The 17,738-nt window shown below is 36.9% G+C and overlaps 1 protein-coding gene across 2 annotated transcripts in view; it reads right to left on the bottom strand.

Moving 5' to 3' along the window:
• The window catches only part of LOC134538549 (5'-AMP-activated protein kinase subunit beta-1), a 35,643-nt gene extending 18,126 nt beyond the window's left edge, over positions 1 to 17,517 (bottom strand). The window contains exons 1-4 of one of the 2 annotated variants that reach the window (XM_063379969.1): positions 17,054 to 17,517; positions 15,282 to 15,457; positions 13,667 to 13,760; positions 10,577 to 10,694 (exon numbers count right to left, since the gene is read on the bottom strand). In XM_063379969.1, the coding sequence (XP_063236039.1) occupies positions 10,577 to 10,694; positions 13,667 to 13,760; positions 15,282 to 15,457; positions 17,054 to 17,230 (565 nt within the window). In that variant the 5' untranslated portion in view covers positions 17,231 to 17,517. Of the gene's footprint in view, positions 1 to 10,576; positions 10,695 to 13,666; positions 13,761 to 15,281; positions 15,482 to 17,053 lie in introns of both variants that reach the window. The other variant, XM_063379968.1, reaches the window with a different exon arrangement.
• Positions 17,518 to 17,738: the final 221 nt, after the last annotated feature.

The following is a 17,738-nucleotide window of genomic DNA, read 5'->3' as shown; positions in this document are numbered from 1 at the left end:
GATCTACTTGAATTCGGCTGGAATGTATTCTCACTTTTCACGTTAAGGATTCTTCCATTGTCTTCATTCTTCCATAAATCATCATCATCCTTCAATTTAAGTTTTTTGTCGAGATCGGAAGAGCCGCGAACATAATCTCTCCCAAGACAAGGAAAATTATTGTCGTAATGCAAATCACTCTTCCTTAGCCTAGTAGAGCCATCGTTGTCCTCGAGCTTGTACGCAGGCTTGACGTTACAAGTTCTGTCATGTCTTTTTAAGCTCTCTCTCCGCGTAAACGACTTGCTACATCTAACACAACTTATCATATTACGTAGTGGATTTTTAACACAGTCATTCTTCTCGTGTTGTCTTCCATTCTTTCTCAAGATAAATTCTTTGCTGCAAAACTTACACCTGTGTCCTTTCAATACAGCAACAGTCACCGAATCAGGATTCATATTAGTTACTGAGACTATTGTCAGATGCAAACTGAGTGAATTAAATTAGATACATTACTTAAATAGAATTTTCTAAATATTTCAACAGCAAGAATTAAGTTACCTCATACAAAAGAAATTGTTTCATGTGGTTTCGATTATTAGCATGAGATGTTGCCACGTGTTGTGTTGAGTCATAATTTATCTAGTTCTTTTATGTGGTATGCGGGATGCTCACTAACGTTCGCAAAACAAGGATGGCTTCGCTAGACATCAAGGAGAAGGAAGTTTATCTTTCATGTTAATGCTTCTCAGCTGTCTCAAAGCTTATTATTTGTCTGAGTAAAGTTATTTTTTTTTTAAATCCACCTGATAAAAATATTGTATGTTCTGATTTATTGACAGAATTTCACTGATTAAATGTAACTCTGAATAAAAATGACATGACTCAGTAAGTAAAAAATTCTTCATGCAGAGATAGATCTCTCACAAATAATCAGGAGCACTCGGTGAAAACCATCAGATGTCTAGCCAGGAATAATCAGAAACACTTGGAGAAAGCCATCAATATAATATCAAGATTAATCAGAAGCACTCGGAGAAATCCATCAGATGTCTAGTTAGGTATAATCAGAAGCACATGGAGTAAACCACCATAATATTGTCAAGAATAATCGAAAGCTCACGGAGAATACCACCATAATATTGTCAAGAATAATCAGGAGCACACGGAGAAAACCACCATAATATTAACAATAATAATCAGAAGCACACGGAGAAAACCACCATAATATTGACAAGAATAATCGGAAGCACACGGATAAAACCACCACAAGTTTTCTTTGATATCATAAAAATACAGAAAAAAATATTTAATAAATAACATAAAAAAATTAATTAAAAAATTTAAATGACAAAATAAAATACAAAAATATATAAACAGATTCTGCTAGCTTGTGAACTTCTCATTGTTGAGCAAAGATATAGTTCTAGTACAAGCCAGAATTTTGAGGAATTTTGAGGAATTTTGAGTCAAAAATGGCCGCCGTGACGTCACAATCCAAGATGGCGGTCGGCTCCACAACCTGAATCCTGCCGCAGGAGGAACTATCCTATACTACTAAAAACCTGTTACAAATTTCTTGAAAGTATCAGAGGGAAATGCATTACACCTTTATCTTTATTTTTCCGCCATATAATGTTACGGTCACCGCTGATATTTCACAGTTATCTGACGGGAACGAGATGACTGCGCGCCAGTTCAGAGCCTTGCACTTGGAGGTTTTACCGCGCTAGAACTACCATTGAGCGTCGCTCTTATCATCCCGCTTCACTAACACACACGTTAACCAGACGGCGCCCTAAAGCTGATTAGAGGAAGCACGTAGAAATGCAAGGCAGGAAATTGTTCCAGCTTATCAACCAGGACCCGGGCAAGTCTTGACTATCAAGCTTTTCACATTAAAATATAAGAGACTTGTATTGTGTAATTTCGGTGTTATTTAGCGGGTTTTCTTAAAAATTGCTTTTTTCGCATTTTCCATATAAATTCGCGGAAAATTTCGCGATTTCGCGATTCACCATATAATCGTGGCCCTAGTTACTGCTCACGCGAGAGGCGAGACGTGGAATGTTAGAAGAAAGATAAATGCGGGGGAGACAGACGGCAGCCAGTGTGTTTCCTGCGCGGGGAATAAGTGGCGTAGCCTTTTTTTTATGCTGGGTGAAGCGACCTTTTTCTATCAACCCACGGGAAAAGATAATTGAGGAGCTGGATGCAAAAAGGGCCTTTTCGAAAAAAATATGGAAAAAAGTTATAAGCCTTTTAATTATTGGAATAACATTATTTTTTGAATGCCAACTTATGTTCTTGTGATACAAACAATTATTGTTTCTTTTACACCTAACCATCCACATCATTATAATTTCTAATAATGAAAAATATATGCATACTTTAAAAAAAATATTGAAATATTATAAATTTAAAGACCCTTTTTGCAGAAATGACCTTTTAAGTAACAATGCAATATTAAAAAAAAATTTATTTATTAAATGTATGGGAAAAAATGTGAAACAGTAAATTTTACAGCTGGTTGTACAATAACAAAAAAATATAAGGGTAATATTAGCTTGTAAAAATTATATACAAACAAAAATGAATGTCTTAACTAACGTAATGTTTTGTTAACACCACTAAGTCAATGTCACTATACCTAGTTTTAGTTGTAACAAGAAAAACAGAGAGTCAAAGCAGTAAACACGTGCTTAGTCTCTTACCAAACTTTCATTAAGATATCAAATAAATCAGTATCATATTTTTAACACATTGTTAATCATTTTAATCTTAGTGAAAACAAAACCTTTGATACCACTGTGCAAGGAATGTTTGCAACTAGGTACTTCTCTTCTTATTAAAGTATTTTTCTCATGTCTGGTTAGATCAACGAAAAACATTTTCTTCATACCACTTTTCGGAGTCTTCAAAAAGAAAGCGCATTAAGGATTTTATATCTCGAACTTTGGCTGGTTTCAAAATATTCTTGTCTTCAACAGGTAGATAATATTCATTCACCTTGGAAGTCTTGAAAACTTTAAATGGGAGATAAATAGGCATGTAGGTTTTGGATGCTGAAAGCATACCATGCGAATATTTCAGTTGTACACATTTCTGTATAGAGAACCTCTCATCTCTGTTTATTGGTGTCTTCTCAGCAATCAAACCATCATGTATGACCACTTCTTTATTAGTCCACTCGCATCAACTACTTTAAATGGTTTAGGATTTGTTCGACAATTTTTTAAGATGGATACGTATCCTGATGCAGTTTCCACTGTTTCCATTTTATTCACTTTACTAGAATACAAACTAAAGTTCCTGTCACATTGACAGTAGGAATGTCCCACTACTGGAAAAATATGGTGCACTACAATGTTAAACACTTTAGAGAGCCAACAACAAAACTGTACCATTGTTAGGTTTTTGTTTTGTCCCCCACATGAGTCTGAAAACATTGTTACACATTTCACATTTGGAGTAATAATGCTGGAAAGAAAATGGTATAACATAGAGCATACAGCATTAGCATTTTTCTTACAATCACTTTCCAAATACCATTACAGTGCACTCGTGCCATCATTATGTACATGGATATTGAAAACATACATCCAAATCAAACGTTTGTAGAATTAACTAGTAACGTTAAGCTTTGGAAGTGCTAGATTTTGGGCAAAATCAAACTCAATCACTACATTTGTCGTGTCTCCTTTACTTTGGTTTACTATAACTTGCTTCATACTTTGATATCGTTTAACTCGACATTTGTGTATGTTAAAAAACTGTCGACAAGCATCATTTGGTCGGAGTTTCAGCTTAACAATGCATTCTGTACACAAGTCGCATACATCCGTTCGAGGTCTGCGGAAACTGTAGTTTGACTGGGTTCTGAAAAATTTATGATAAGTGGCATATTTCATACCTAATGCCATTCCTGTTTAGTTCTAAAATATTCTTGAAAGCATTCGAACAATTTTTTAACTGACCATTTAGGGTTAGTAAAATACAACTTTTTTGTTTTCTTTGCACAATAGTGTGATTCAGCATGTGGAATGGAGGATAAGTGTTTTTTGGCCAACTCCCAAACATTTTGCTTTATCCTACTTGGACGATTTGCATGTTAACCTCTGTTGTCTTTAATCACCAAGTCACCTTTACCCAACTTTCCTTGAATAACTCTTACCCTCTTTCTTGATATTTGCAATGTACCAATAAAAAACGCTTGGAAAACAGGAATGGAAACATCGCTTGACTGCAACTGTATTTGATACTTACAACTGAGAGGCCTTTTCTTGTAAACTGCATTTACCATCACTGTTCTAGGAGCAGTAGAAATTAGGTTACCTGCTATAACAGGGCTGCCACCACTTTGAAAACAATATCCTTGATTGAAATGTGAAATATCCTGTAAAATCCTTGTTTTCAATACAAAATATCCTGTAAAATCCTGTACATTAAAAAATACAAAAAAATATGCAATTTTTATGAAAATTACTCGATCATAATGTACGTGAATTCTGCCATATTCTTCCTAGAAGAGATATACAACAAAGCATTTAGCATTGGCAATTCAAGATATGACCTGTGCCATGTCTTGATAAGGTTGAGCTTACTAAATATCTTTTCCACCCCTGCATTGCTGTGTGGAAGGATAAGTATTGCTTGCCTTTGCAAGTTTACAAAGCAGTGGAAAACATGTTTTCCTATTAATTTCATACTGTGACACTTAATGCCAGGCCTGCCACCAAATTAGATTCCTAAACCCTCTTTACAGCATTTAAAAATCCTGTAAAATTTATAGCCGTAATTGACATAATTTATTTTTCGCAGTAATTTTCAATATACATTGCATTCCAAAACATAATTTAAAAAAAAATCAAATGAATGTAAAAAATGTTTAAGATTTGCCACTTACATTACAAAACTAATAGTTGGTATCACAATAAAATGAAAAGTAATTTAAAAATTTCTCTTCAGTATAGGCTTTGGTGCTTTTATTTACAAACTATCAATACATCCATACAACTGAAGTTATTTACAAGTTTAAAAAAACAAATGTATTTCACATCATTAACTAGCTACTTTTTCATGTTCTGTGCTCTTTTCCGCATCTTGTCAGTGGACTTGAAAGCCAGACCTGCAGATGTTCTCATTGTGCAATGCAACAGCGCATTTAACATTGGTGATTCCATTGACGATCTGTGAACAGTTTTAACCATCTTGAGATTGCTAAAAACCCTTTCCACAGCAGATTTTCTCCAGTTGCAGCACCACTCAAAGCCATTACTTTGTACAGATGAGTTTCAACAATCTCAGATGGAAAGAACCTTCCTAACACTACAACCTGCCTAGTGACTGTCAGTTGTAGGGATGGGGAATATTTACTGTACCTGTGACTTTGTCACGGCGACTGCAATGTCACGTGTCACGGTGGTGACTTTAGCTATAAGTAACAGGGCCAATGTCATGTCTCTTCGCGCTTGTCGTTGCGATGCGTGTCACGGGTCACGTGTCGCTACGAGTGTGTCACCGCGGTGCGAGTCGCTGCGGCGTGGGTCGCAGGTCGCTAATGTCACGGGTCACGTGTCGCTGCAGAGCGTGTCACTGGCGCAAGTCGCTGCGGGCGTGTCACTGCGGTGCGAGTCACAGGTCCCTAAGAGTAACGGCGCCGGGAAATTAATGGTGACTTGCCGCAGCAGCAACACGTGACACACGAGTACTTTCTCGGCGAGGTATGCGACACTGGTGTGTCCAGTTACTCTGTTCAAAATCATTAAATGATTCACAAATTTTGTGAATCTGAACTAAATGTTATTGTCCAAATTTAAAAAAAAAAAAGCCAAACAAACACTGTTAATTCGGTGAAGTAGGATATTGCCAAGTTTTCGTGTTTTGCGTATTATTAAAAAATGTGATGATTAATGTTATATTTGAATAAAAAATATTTTGTTTAAAAATATTTATAAATAATATAGAAGATATTTATTTCATTTGTAAAAATGCATAGTTAATAATTCCAATAAACTATGAACTAATTTGGTTTATCAATGATTACATGTTGTATGTCACATATATAAAAATGTACAATTATTAGGAGATTATGTTACACAATTTTTATTAATAAAAAACTCCGGTTTTACATTTTAGCAACAAGGTCACTAACAGTGACAATGTCACGGTGACTTGACCCTATGACTTTCATGTCACTGGACACGGCGTGTCACAGGAACAAAATTTGTCACTGCTCCCATCACTAGTCAGTTGATTCATCAATCATCAGTGTGAAAAATTGTGTTTTCATTGCATAGGTAACATAATCTGCAACTGATGTACCCAAATATTGAATAATTATCTGGCTAGTTTTATTACGAGAACAATGAAAGTTTCTTACAATTTTACTATCTGGAAACATTTTCGGGACAAGTTTCGTGAAATTATCACTGAGTTTCACAGATAAATTGTTTTCACAAACGAAGTTCGCCCATAACAGTTCCGCATCAATTATTTTGTTTGGTTTGGTTACAAAACTCGTCAAAGAACAACTCTGATCAGCAGCTCGTTGGTTTTTCGCATGAACGTACGCCTTCAAGCCGCCCTTTGTCACGTTCAGGGGCCCTATTCTTGACGCTGCTGGAAGAATTCCGCTAGCGGAATTACTTGATTCCACCCGAGATTTGCTAAACCCTATTCTTGAACACTCGCTAGTGGAATTATGTATCGGAATTACGTCACAAACTACCGGAATTATTCCGCCACCTCGTGAGCTGGCGGAATCACAATTCCGGTAGAGATTTAAACGTTGTTTGTTATTTGAAACCATGATTTGTCCAAAATGGAGTCTCTGGTATGGTTCTGAAATTTTTTTAAATCGTTTGTATGTTTGGTTAGTTTAGGTTAGCTGCATTTAAATCTCGTTTAATAATGCGTGTGTTTATATACTTATATTAAATTACTTCATTTAAAACCAGAAATAACTTATTCGTCTCATTATGTTATGTGATTATTCAGATAAAAATACGCCATGTGATGCTTTCAACCTTCAAAATTCGTGTGTGCGTGGCGAGAAAACTTTTGTAACAATTTAACTAATATTTAATGTTTTAAGTATTACATTTTTGTTTGTGTGATTTGCAATGGCAGGTATTTAAATATTACGTTACGAAAGTTATATTTACCATCTTCCATTAAGTACTTAATATTGTACCTACTTAGCTTAAAAAACATTGAAATTTTTGCTGTGTATAAATTTGTGGCTTATTTGACGTGTATTGTGATAAATACAATACCGGTAACGTAGTTTCCATATTACGTAATTCGTTATTGACACCAAATATTGCAATCGTGTGTCATGTTTTGATGGAACAAAACTATAGTGGTAGTTAGATTATGCACATGTATTCGTTAAAAGTACATCCATCCCGGAATTGAAAAGTACTCGAAAAGTCCATTTATATATGAATTTCCCACAGTAATAAGTGATTGTGAAAATAAAGGTTATCCTATTTACCCTTCCCTATCTTGCAAACAGAGCCAACATTCCTACCACGAGAATAATATGATTGAAAACAAAACACACCGATGAAAACCCACACAAGTATTATTAAATAAATGATGAAAGAAGATATAGTTGAAAGATTATGTTGATAAATTTATAAGATTGTTTTCAAGAAGCCCCTACACCAAACAATTACAAACTTTGGTAAAAGTTCCGTTTTGCTTATCCAGGTGTATCCAGATATACCTTTGATTCTAATGGCATAATCCTGTACACCTGATCCTGTGTTCTATGATGCTTATCTTTTTTATCAGTTGGAATAACTTCAGATTTCGCGCTGTCGCGCGAAATGCGTCGGCACTACGCACCTGCACACTGCTAAAAAAATAAGCATTATGTACCACAGGATCAGGTGTACAGGATCATGCCAACAGGATCACAGGTTAACTTGGATACGCAATACGGAACTTTTACCCATTTCCCCCTGCACCATGAGATAACTGCCAGATGATGTTCATAAAATGTTATAATTTTGTATTGACTTGCAGTTATAAAAATCTTAATGTACACATTCACAATTGTTTGGTGAATCAAGAAACACCGCATAAAATTTATTTTCACCTCATTTTTACACTAACATAAAAAGTTGCGGCAAAGTAAGCAGAAACAAACTAAGAAACAATTACTTTTAAGTGATAAGAATTTTAAATTCTATCAAGTAAGCAGAAACAATAAACTAAAAAACGAGTACTTTTAAGGGATACAAATTGTAAATTTTAATAAAATTCTTGCCACAAACTATCAGCACGTTTCTTGGTAAATTCAGGATTACATTTTCCTCTGGACAAAGAATCATTTTTTTCCATGAATGATAGCAAAATTTCCCGTTGTTCGGCCGTAACTTTACAGCTCATTTCAATTTGATAAGTAGATCTTCAACCTACACCCCTACACCAACACGAGGATATTTGCAAAGAGTAAACAAAACAAAACAAAACATTCAGTATTCACCCACTTCCACGGGAAATTTACCTTTCCTCATTGTGATTGGCCTTCTACCAGTGACGTCAACAGTTAAAGCAACGTTGCCACACTTCCGTAAAGACTTTTCGTTGACCCGACAATGTTGATTCCGGTAGCCACTACAGCATTTTCAAGAATTGGTTTTTTACTCTCTACCGGAATGAAACTCGCGGATTAATCCGGTAGCGGAATTATTCCGGCAGCGTCAAGAATCGGCCCCCAGTTCCGAGTTGCAAGTCGAACAAACAGCGGAAAATTCCGTTTTGCCACGCCTAAACCATTTCAATTCTTGCTCCCATTCTTTACGATAACGCTGTTTACAAAGTGACCTGTCCGGCGAAGCCTTTCATTTTTTCTCCATCACAATCAGCTAAGACCAAAACTACTACTTAAATCACGTATGAAGTTTGTAAACAAATGCCGCACCTAAAATATTGTAGGGGCAAAAAATACCAATGTTTACTGACGCCATGACACTTCTTAGCGTTTAACTTAACAAACAAAAAACATTTCCCCCGAAACCATAGATATTGTACTTCATGAAACTATATGTTGGGAGTATATGTTTTTGGTTTGTGGTTAAACAATTGGAAGTTCCATGGCGCTACACCTAATGTGAATGTTTGCTTTACTGTTGGATGCTAGTATGGTTTGACAACTTCAAATAGGTAGTTGAATGTAAATATTTACACGAACCAAATTCAAATATGAAAATATCGGCGAAGCGTCGTAAATATCCGTGAATGTCGCCGTTTATCCGTTAGTCCGTTTTAAACTTCAAATATCTGTGAAAACGGATAAAATCCGTGAAAACGGCAGGCCTGTGCTATAACATTGTCTTGCTTTTCTTTGTCGCCAAACGACCAAAATGTCTTGAAAAATTGTTCTTGTTCAATCACATCAATTGTTTTGTAGCATTGTTTAGAGCAACACTTATCTACAGGATGAAATGTTTTCGAATGCACTACTTTTCCACTCGAAGATCTGTAGCACAGCCCTCTGTTCCTTCTTGCTTTCTTCTTATTTCTTTCCCATAAATTCTTAAACTGTAATTTTCGCTTTCCTATTTATCCTGTTCTTATTTATTTCTTCACTTTTGTCAGAACAGTCTTTATTTTCACTTCGCATTTTAAACACTTTAATTTACCATTACAATACAACACAAAGTAACTCCACACATTAAGATAACAAAAATATACATTTTTTTGGTTCTATGCAAAAATGGCCTTTTTTCTTTGTTCGTAATAGATTAATATCTTCCTTAAGGATGGAATTTCCGAACCAAATTTTGAGGTGCATAAGGTGGTGCTTAGGGGTACTAATTTACACGTTTTACTCATGAAAGGCCATTTCATAAAAAGGCCCTTTTTGCATCCAGCTCCTCAATTGCTTGAGCTGTCAAAATAAACATCGCTGCGGCAGTTAAAACAAGTCGAGGCAGGTGTGCAACCAGTCGGTCGCTGTGTATTGTTAACCGATAGTAATCAAAATCAAGAGAAATCCAGCAGGTAGCTTTGCTTTAACTGCGTACCACACTAGACACTCGCAAAAAGCTAAACGTAAACACGTTGCCACAAACACCTTTATCTGCACCCTGCCGGCAAAGGGACGTGGAATGGGGGTTGTTAAGCACTGACAGCGGAAGACAGGAAGCACTCGGCAAGAGAAACGCAGTAACACGCTACTCACCACAAGAAACTTATTTTCTGTCCGATTTTCTTCGGATTTTCGGCAATTTTTTCACGGTTCCTCGAAATCGGGTTGTAATAGAGAGGTGGTCACAATAAATGGGGTCGCAACAAAAAGGTTTTACTGTAATTCCATTATTCTGAAGAGTTGGGTTTTGCAAGACAAATGGTCCTTTCATTATTTCATTGATATTATTATGTATTTACTTTTATTAAGTAAGTATTAAAAATAGGTTTCCTGAATTTTTTTTAAGTGGAATTATTTTTATATAATTTTTAATGTTATATTTATATGAATTAACATGTTCATTTATACACAAAAGAACTGCAGTTGAAGCTACAGCTACTTGATGGCGGAGAAAGGAGTCAAGCTGCCAACGGTCCAAACTGCACTCACTCTGCTGGTGGCCGCTCACACTCTCGCTGTCTATGGCAAGAGCCTGGAACACTTCAAAGTCCGAGTCCTTCACCGACACCAGGTTGTTCTTGGACCCCATGCCGTTGTCGATGATGCGCTGTAACATCGCAAGCACGGCATGAAAATGTTCCATTACCATTAACAACCACTCAGCAACCAACTGCCATCAGATGCAAAAGCCCCCAGTTCTAGGTTAGTTGTGACATTGTAAGATCTCTACTAAATGGTTGTGTAAAAAAAGTGATCAATTTGCAAAAAAATGATGCAGCTAAAGAACGTTGTTCATCGGAAATAGGAAAGGCCAGTAAGACCATGTAAGATCGCCAGTGTCACGCCCCCAGCTCTGGAAGGCACCGCCGCCACTTCTAGGGAAGACGGCTGTCAATGCAGGTGATAAAGAGCTTGAATCAAGTGGATGGCCACCCTGCTTGCATGCACCTTGCACAATACCTACGTGGTGAGGTCGATGCACATCTGCACTTATCACACGACTGCACAAAAACCATGTCAAGATTAAGAGTTCTAGTTTAAGTTGTATTTGCTTCATAGCATGTATTTAAAAAAAATATGTAATGAGTGTTTTCAGGTATTTAACAAACACCATTTTAAACATGAAATATTTTGTTTCCAGACACGAGCAGAGTGTAACCGTCTGACTTTATTCTCCCAAATCGCCGTTCACACACAGACCTGGTGATCCAATTTATGAATTGGGCATGCTACAGAGTTATCTCACAGCCGAAACTGTGGTTAGTGACTTAGCAATGGCCAAGGATGATACCTGCATGGTGTTATGTCTGTATAAAGCATGTGGATGGGCTTCGCACTTAAGAGTTTTAAATGTCACGTTGACTTTGTGCTGACGGCAGGATCGCCACAACACACCTTGCCTCATCAAGCTTCACCTCACCGAAAGACACTCCCACCCATTTCCACTCCTTTTAGTTGTCACCCCTTTTGCGTGGTTTCTAGGTAACCATTTCCCCTACACACAAGCACTGTTTCTTCTTTGAACATCAGTGCAATTTCTTTAGCTTATTTGCCATTGGCAACTGCTTTTTGTGCCAGTAACTTGACTAGTAATTTTCCGTGCCTTTTTTGCTTATCATGCTTACTTTTACTTTGGCCATGTGATCTAAGTTACGTGTACTTAAAGTATGGTAGGTTCTTTTGTAGCTGTGTTGATCATTTGTGAATTTAGACCCTTGTTGACTTTTCCTGTTGCGTATTTGTTCGTCCGAGAGATGAGTATGTTGGGTTTTACATTGTCCAGTTAAAAACTTGCACCTCCACTGGAGGCCTGGTTTCATTACTTATGATGTGTTATTTAGATCCCTTTTGTTAAGTTTGAGTGTTTAGTCATTGCCTAGGTTGTAGGACTCCTGGCATTTTATACAAAGAGGAGCCTTGTAACTGTATTTTGTGTTAATGAGCACACATGTGTGATAGCCAGAAATATGTTTAAGGCCACACTACATTTGCTGTATTTTCTTGTGAAACATAAGCTCACCAGACAAAAAATTAGTCACCCTAGTGTGCACCCAGTGTACAGACCAACCTGTTAGCGAGAGAACATTGCAATGGGAACTGCATGCAATGAACATTTGGAGACAGCCACCTCGCAAGAGGCCATTGCTCACAGAGGCAGAGGCACATAAAGCTAAACGTCTTCAATGAACGTGGACAGTAGCCGACTGGCAGAACATAATATGGTCTGACGAATAATGTTTTTGCCTGTATTCCAATGACACACATAGTCGATTGCACCAAATGCCAAATGAAGTATTTCACCCTGGATGTGTGGAGGGTCAGGTTCAAGCCAGAGGTGGGTCTGTGATGTTTTGGGGGTGTTTCTTGTGTCATGGATTGGGCCCACTCAATGCAGTGACCACTAACATGAACCAGCATGTTTATTTAAACATTTTATGATGAGGTGTTGCATTTCAGTCAACATCTCCAAGATGAGTAAACCCTGATTTTTCAAGATCGCAACAGCAAAAATCATAGGGCTGGACGCCTATCCGACTGGTTTTATGAACACTCTCCCACCCTATTACATCTCGACTGACCAGCAAAATCACCTGACTTGAACCCCATTGAAAGTCTGTGGGACATGGAACAGTGGGTAAAACAGTGACATCAGCATCCCCACAGTTTGGTGGAATTGAGCAGTCAAATCCTCAGCGAGTAGCTTAACACGGCCGTTATAAAGTCCAGAGGCTGAGTTACTCAGTATTAAATTATGCTTGTATTGATTTCTCCGGTGAGCTTATCTAGTTTAAATGTACGTGGCAAAGGTAATTTCAAAAAGTTAAGTAACTTAACGTGTTCATTATTTGTTGCCTGAGCATCAGAGGCAAGGTTACTGCCACTTTCTTTGTGCATAATTTGTTTTGACATTCACTCAGCAGCAAAAAAAAAAAACAGACACTGATTTTTCCCCATAATTCTATAAAATACTATTTGTTTTTAAATTTGTGGTAAAAATTAGTTCCTTTATACGTTAATTAAACAAAATCTACCAAAAACAATTTTTTTTTTAAATTATGAATACCATAAAAATAAATAATGAAGTTCAAAAATAAGAAATTAACACTTTTTTAAAAATGTTAATTCTTCATTTTCATCAGGTTTTCTGACAAGGGATGGCTTCCTAATATCGGCTATTAGCCACCATTCTATATACATCTTTACAAATACAGAAGCTCTGAATATATTTTACAGTTTTGGTCAACCCAAAATGCCCACCTTCAATGTGCAGGTAGCAAATAACATCAATTTTATATCTTTTCTAAATAACAATTTTTTAAGAGTGCTGCCATCCACTTGTGTTTGAGAGCAACAGAAAAATTAGTATGCAGCATTTAAAGTTACTTATTAGAATTTGTCTGTAAATCAATGTTTAAATATGATAATCTTCTAAACGTACATTCCTCAAATTTGCTATGTCTTATGTCTAATGAAACCCAATAAAAATTGTGTGGCAGAGCATTCCCCAGAAACAATGACCCTGCACAGCCATGGAAGTATTAGTTGTGAATGAAGAGAGTACGGCTGGTGCGCACTCACCACGCCAGGGTCATGCCTCCACTCGCCGTCCACAAAGAACTTGTACTGATGCTCCCCCTCAGGCAGGTCTATGATCGTCACAAAGTCCCCGTGACTGCAACACACACACCCCACATCAAGCTTGTAAACACACATGTACATCATGCACATGTTAGGACATTGTGTCATCACAAAAATCGATAAATAAATCTGCAACATAAAATGAGACTGAACAAAACAAACAAAATTTACAAAACATAACAAAAAATTGACAATTAAATGAGCAACAACAAAAAGTAAGTACTAAACCTACAGAGTGACTCTAAATTAAAAAGGAAATTTAATGCCACAATTATTACTATAAAACATTTAAAAAAAAGCCCTTTTCAGTGCATATTTTATTCATAAGTATGATACATTCTTATGCATTAGAAATGTAACATCCTTTAAGAAAATTTATATAAGTTAAATGTGCAAAAAACATCGGTTTATCTTCCCAAAACCTGGACTGTATCACGAAAAAAATCTAAACTTGTGAGGGAGTGTTTCAGTGCTTGCCAGTAATGTGTAAACACCTCACCTCAGTAACGAGCAAATTCACGAGTCCTCATGTTGTTCATGTTGCAAATAAACTAATAATACAAAACTCGGACATGAAATTTGAAGTATAAATTTTTTTTAAATAATGATGATTATGATAAATATACTGACCGATAAAATATTCACTTTTCACGTACATACTAAAATTTATAGACCCGAAGCACACCCTTAGTTTCTGCACCTGCCACTAGAATTCGCTGCCTAAATCATAACATCGCCAGTCACCATCACCTGTAAGTGGCAGCCCAAAATAAACATACATTTTAAACTACTAGAAATGGCCCCAATAAAAGAAAAAAAAATTCCTAAATCCCAGCTTTGGGCCTGATTTTCGACAAAGAATTTTATTAAAATTCTTGTTAAAATTTACTTAACAGTTTATACTTTAAAGTTTCCGCACAAATATGAAGTTATACTTCTATGGCATGCTAAAATATTAACCTGAAACATTTTAAAACATATATTATAACACTAAGTATATGTTTGTACATTTGTTTTTGCTTACTCAACAGTATGTAAATAATTATTACAAACCTTAACCTTATTGAGATGATTAAACATTATTAACATATAATTTTTTTCCAGTGATGAGATTCAAACCACATCCCTTGAGGTTAACCAGCGCACACACTACTACTGTGCTACCAAGCCCACTGACATATTGCAAGAATATGTATTATAATCACTGTAATGCCAGTTTTATTAGTTATTTAACAACTTCAGATAATGTTTTACTATGACTATTTTAGTTTACCAAATATACTCCGGGGTAGTTTCACCATCATGAAGTTTCATTTGGCACACCAATTCATTACCTACTCCTACCAAATGCTGTATACCGAGAGTTAAGATGTTTATACATCAAAAATTAAGCAGTTTACGACCAAACACGTAAAAAAAGCTGCTGGCCAGCCAAACGAATAAACAAGCATTGCTTCACACAGACCATGCTGTCCAACAAGATGGCAAACACTTGTGCAAACACATCTGTCCGGAGCAAAGAAAGGAAATATGATAAATAACAAGAAAAACGCACCTCTTGACCATGGGCAGGGTCTTCCAGTCAGAGAAGGTGCCACTGATGAGAACCTGCTTGCCACCGCCTTCCCACTTGAACACTGTTGGGATCACCTTGGACTCCACCTTGGAGCCCTCCGACACTGTAGCAGAGCGCTGCCTGGGGGCCAGCTGCTCTTCCCCCTCCTTCCCCTCCTGCGACACACGCACCACAGCCGCCTGGAGCCGATGCACTCAGCTACCCAGATGAACCAAGCTGGTATTCATAAAACATAAAAGTCCCTAAAAAGACTCTTAATGTCCCATTTTCGAGAGGAAACTATCCCATTTAGAGGGGCAAATTTCCCCAAAAATTCTACACATTGCAAATTGTCTCACACAAAAATCCACCATCTAAAAAAAAAACTTTAAAATTCCAGAAAGAGGCAAAACAATAACTCAAAAATTAGGCGTTCGAGGAGAGGAGTAAACTTTGTCCCTCAAATGTACCAAAAATTACTTAATAGTCCCTAAAAGCATATCAATAACTCTAAAAGACTCAAAAGAGGAAGAGTTACACTTGTTACAGAAACGAATGCCATCGTATGTTAGGCCTGCAGACCCAGCACTCTCCTCTCCGGGCGTGATGTGACCAGCATTCAAACCCTCCTTACCAAGACCTGGCCTACTCTCAGCATCGAGCTACGGTAATGCAGGTTCTTCAGGCGTCCCACATGCCTGATACCTGCAGGTGGTCAGCACATGGCCAGAAGGCAACACGCTTTTATTCTTGTTAAAGCTAGAGCTCTCTCTTGTACACATCTTGTTTAACTGTTACAATGCCTTATGGCATGAAAAAGTTTAGGGGTTGTACGAGCCACCCTCGGGGCTGTACCGAGATACATGTGGTCATGTTTCAAAAGCCCCTTAGAGCAAATGAATATTATTTAAGCAGTCTGCTGCCCGAGGCAGTCCCTGCGGACATTAAGAAAGATATTTGCAATAATTAAAGTGGGAAACAGAATTAATTGATCAGCGATGGTAACTGTGAATCCCCCAGGGTGCTGGCACGTCCTACCTCGGCCAGTGACGTCAGACTGGCCGGCATAGCACACTCTCCTAAGTATCATAGCATCTCACCGCCAATCAAACAAATGTTAGACTTATTCACATTTGTGCCATAGGTATTTAAAAGGAAACATACAAAAACAATTACATAATTGAGGCAAATACTCTCACGCCCTACCACACAATAGTTTCGTGAATAAGATTCTAAATATTACCTGCTTCGGCCCACTTCAGGTCCACTCCGGATCGTCTTTGTTAAATGTTTATAATTTACACATCACTATGCATACAAGTCATACATCTCCCACAGATATTTTTTTAACAATTTAACAAATATTCTTCCAGGTTTAATGACTTGATATTTTTTGGTAGTTTATTGCAAAGATTGGTTATACTGACTGCAACATTAGAAGATCCATAGTTAGCTGTATTATAACAGTATAGATGAATAAATAGATAGTAAATGCATTTTCGAATTTTTGTTTGATGTTTTTAGATGCGCCCAACCTCAATATGTCCCATGTAAACTACTTTAAGTATCAGTGAATGATACGAAATGTCCGTAAGTGAAGTAAAAAATATTTTCATTTTGGAATTTATATTTATTCTTCTCGTAATCAAAAGCATTGCAACTGCAGTTTCAATACATGATTAACGCCAAATTTCCAATTAAAATTAGTAGTTTATGAAGTAGCGTACATGTTCCTCTATATCTTAATAATAATTTTTGAGTAACTTGAATACCTGGGCATGTTCTTTCGTAAAATATGGCTCTTCTTCTTCATGGGATGACTGGAAAACTAGTTTCGTGACTGGCTTCTTATGAAAAACAAACGCCTGGCCACCTTCTTTTCCCGGGGAAGAAGGTGGTACATCACCTTTGTGTCTATCTCTCGCTGCTCCACTCCCAGCATTTCCCATTGAAAACAGTGGATTTAGACCTGTTTATTATTTACATTTTTAACGCATTTTTACCCAAAGCAGCAACCAAGATCGTAATGGAAAACACGAGTAAACACAATGATTATGGAAGTATCAAGAGACTTTCCTCTAGTTTAAAAATAAATACTAATTTTCACTCTAAAATTAATAACAAACGATTCTACACCAACAACAACATGACATAGCATAAAACCAAAGATATTTAGTTTTGTCCCTTACTAAAACAAGTTCTAGCTTGTAAAGAATTGTGGTACATAATCTAAGGCAATGTATAATCTTCTTACTTTTTTTTGTAAAAATCTCATTTGTATTTGTATTGTGAAGGGGGTAGAATTGCAGGGGGTGGGGAAAGGAAGTATATATAAAGCTGCGTTTGGGGGTGCAAAGATTAGGAACTTGGGGGAGAGGGTAGGCTGCATGAAAGGAAGCAGTAAAGTTAAGGTGGTGGTTGTTCATGTAGGGGGAAATGATGTGGCTGGTAGAGTGG

The sequence above is a fragment of the Bacillus rossius genome, chromosome 13 (genome assembly GCF_032445375.1).
Source record: "Bacillus rossius redtenbacheri isolate Brsri chromosome 13, Brsri_v3, whole genome shotgun sequence".
Classification (NCBI taxonomy): domain Eukaryota; kingdom Metazoa; phylum Arthropoda; class Insecta; order Phasmatodea; family Bacillidae; genus Bacillus; species Bacillus rossius.
The sequence above is the reverse complement of the archived record's forward strand: the minus strand, read 5'-3'. Positions and strand labels throughout refer to the sequence as shown.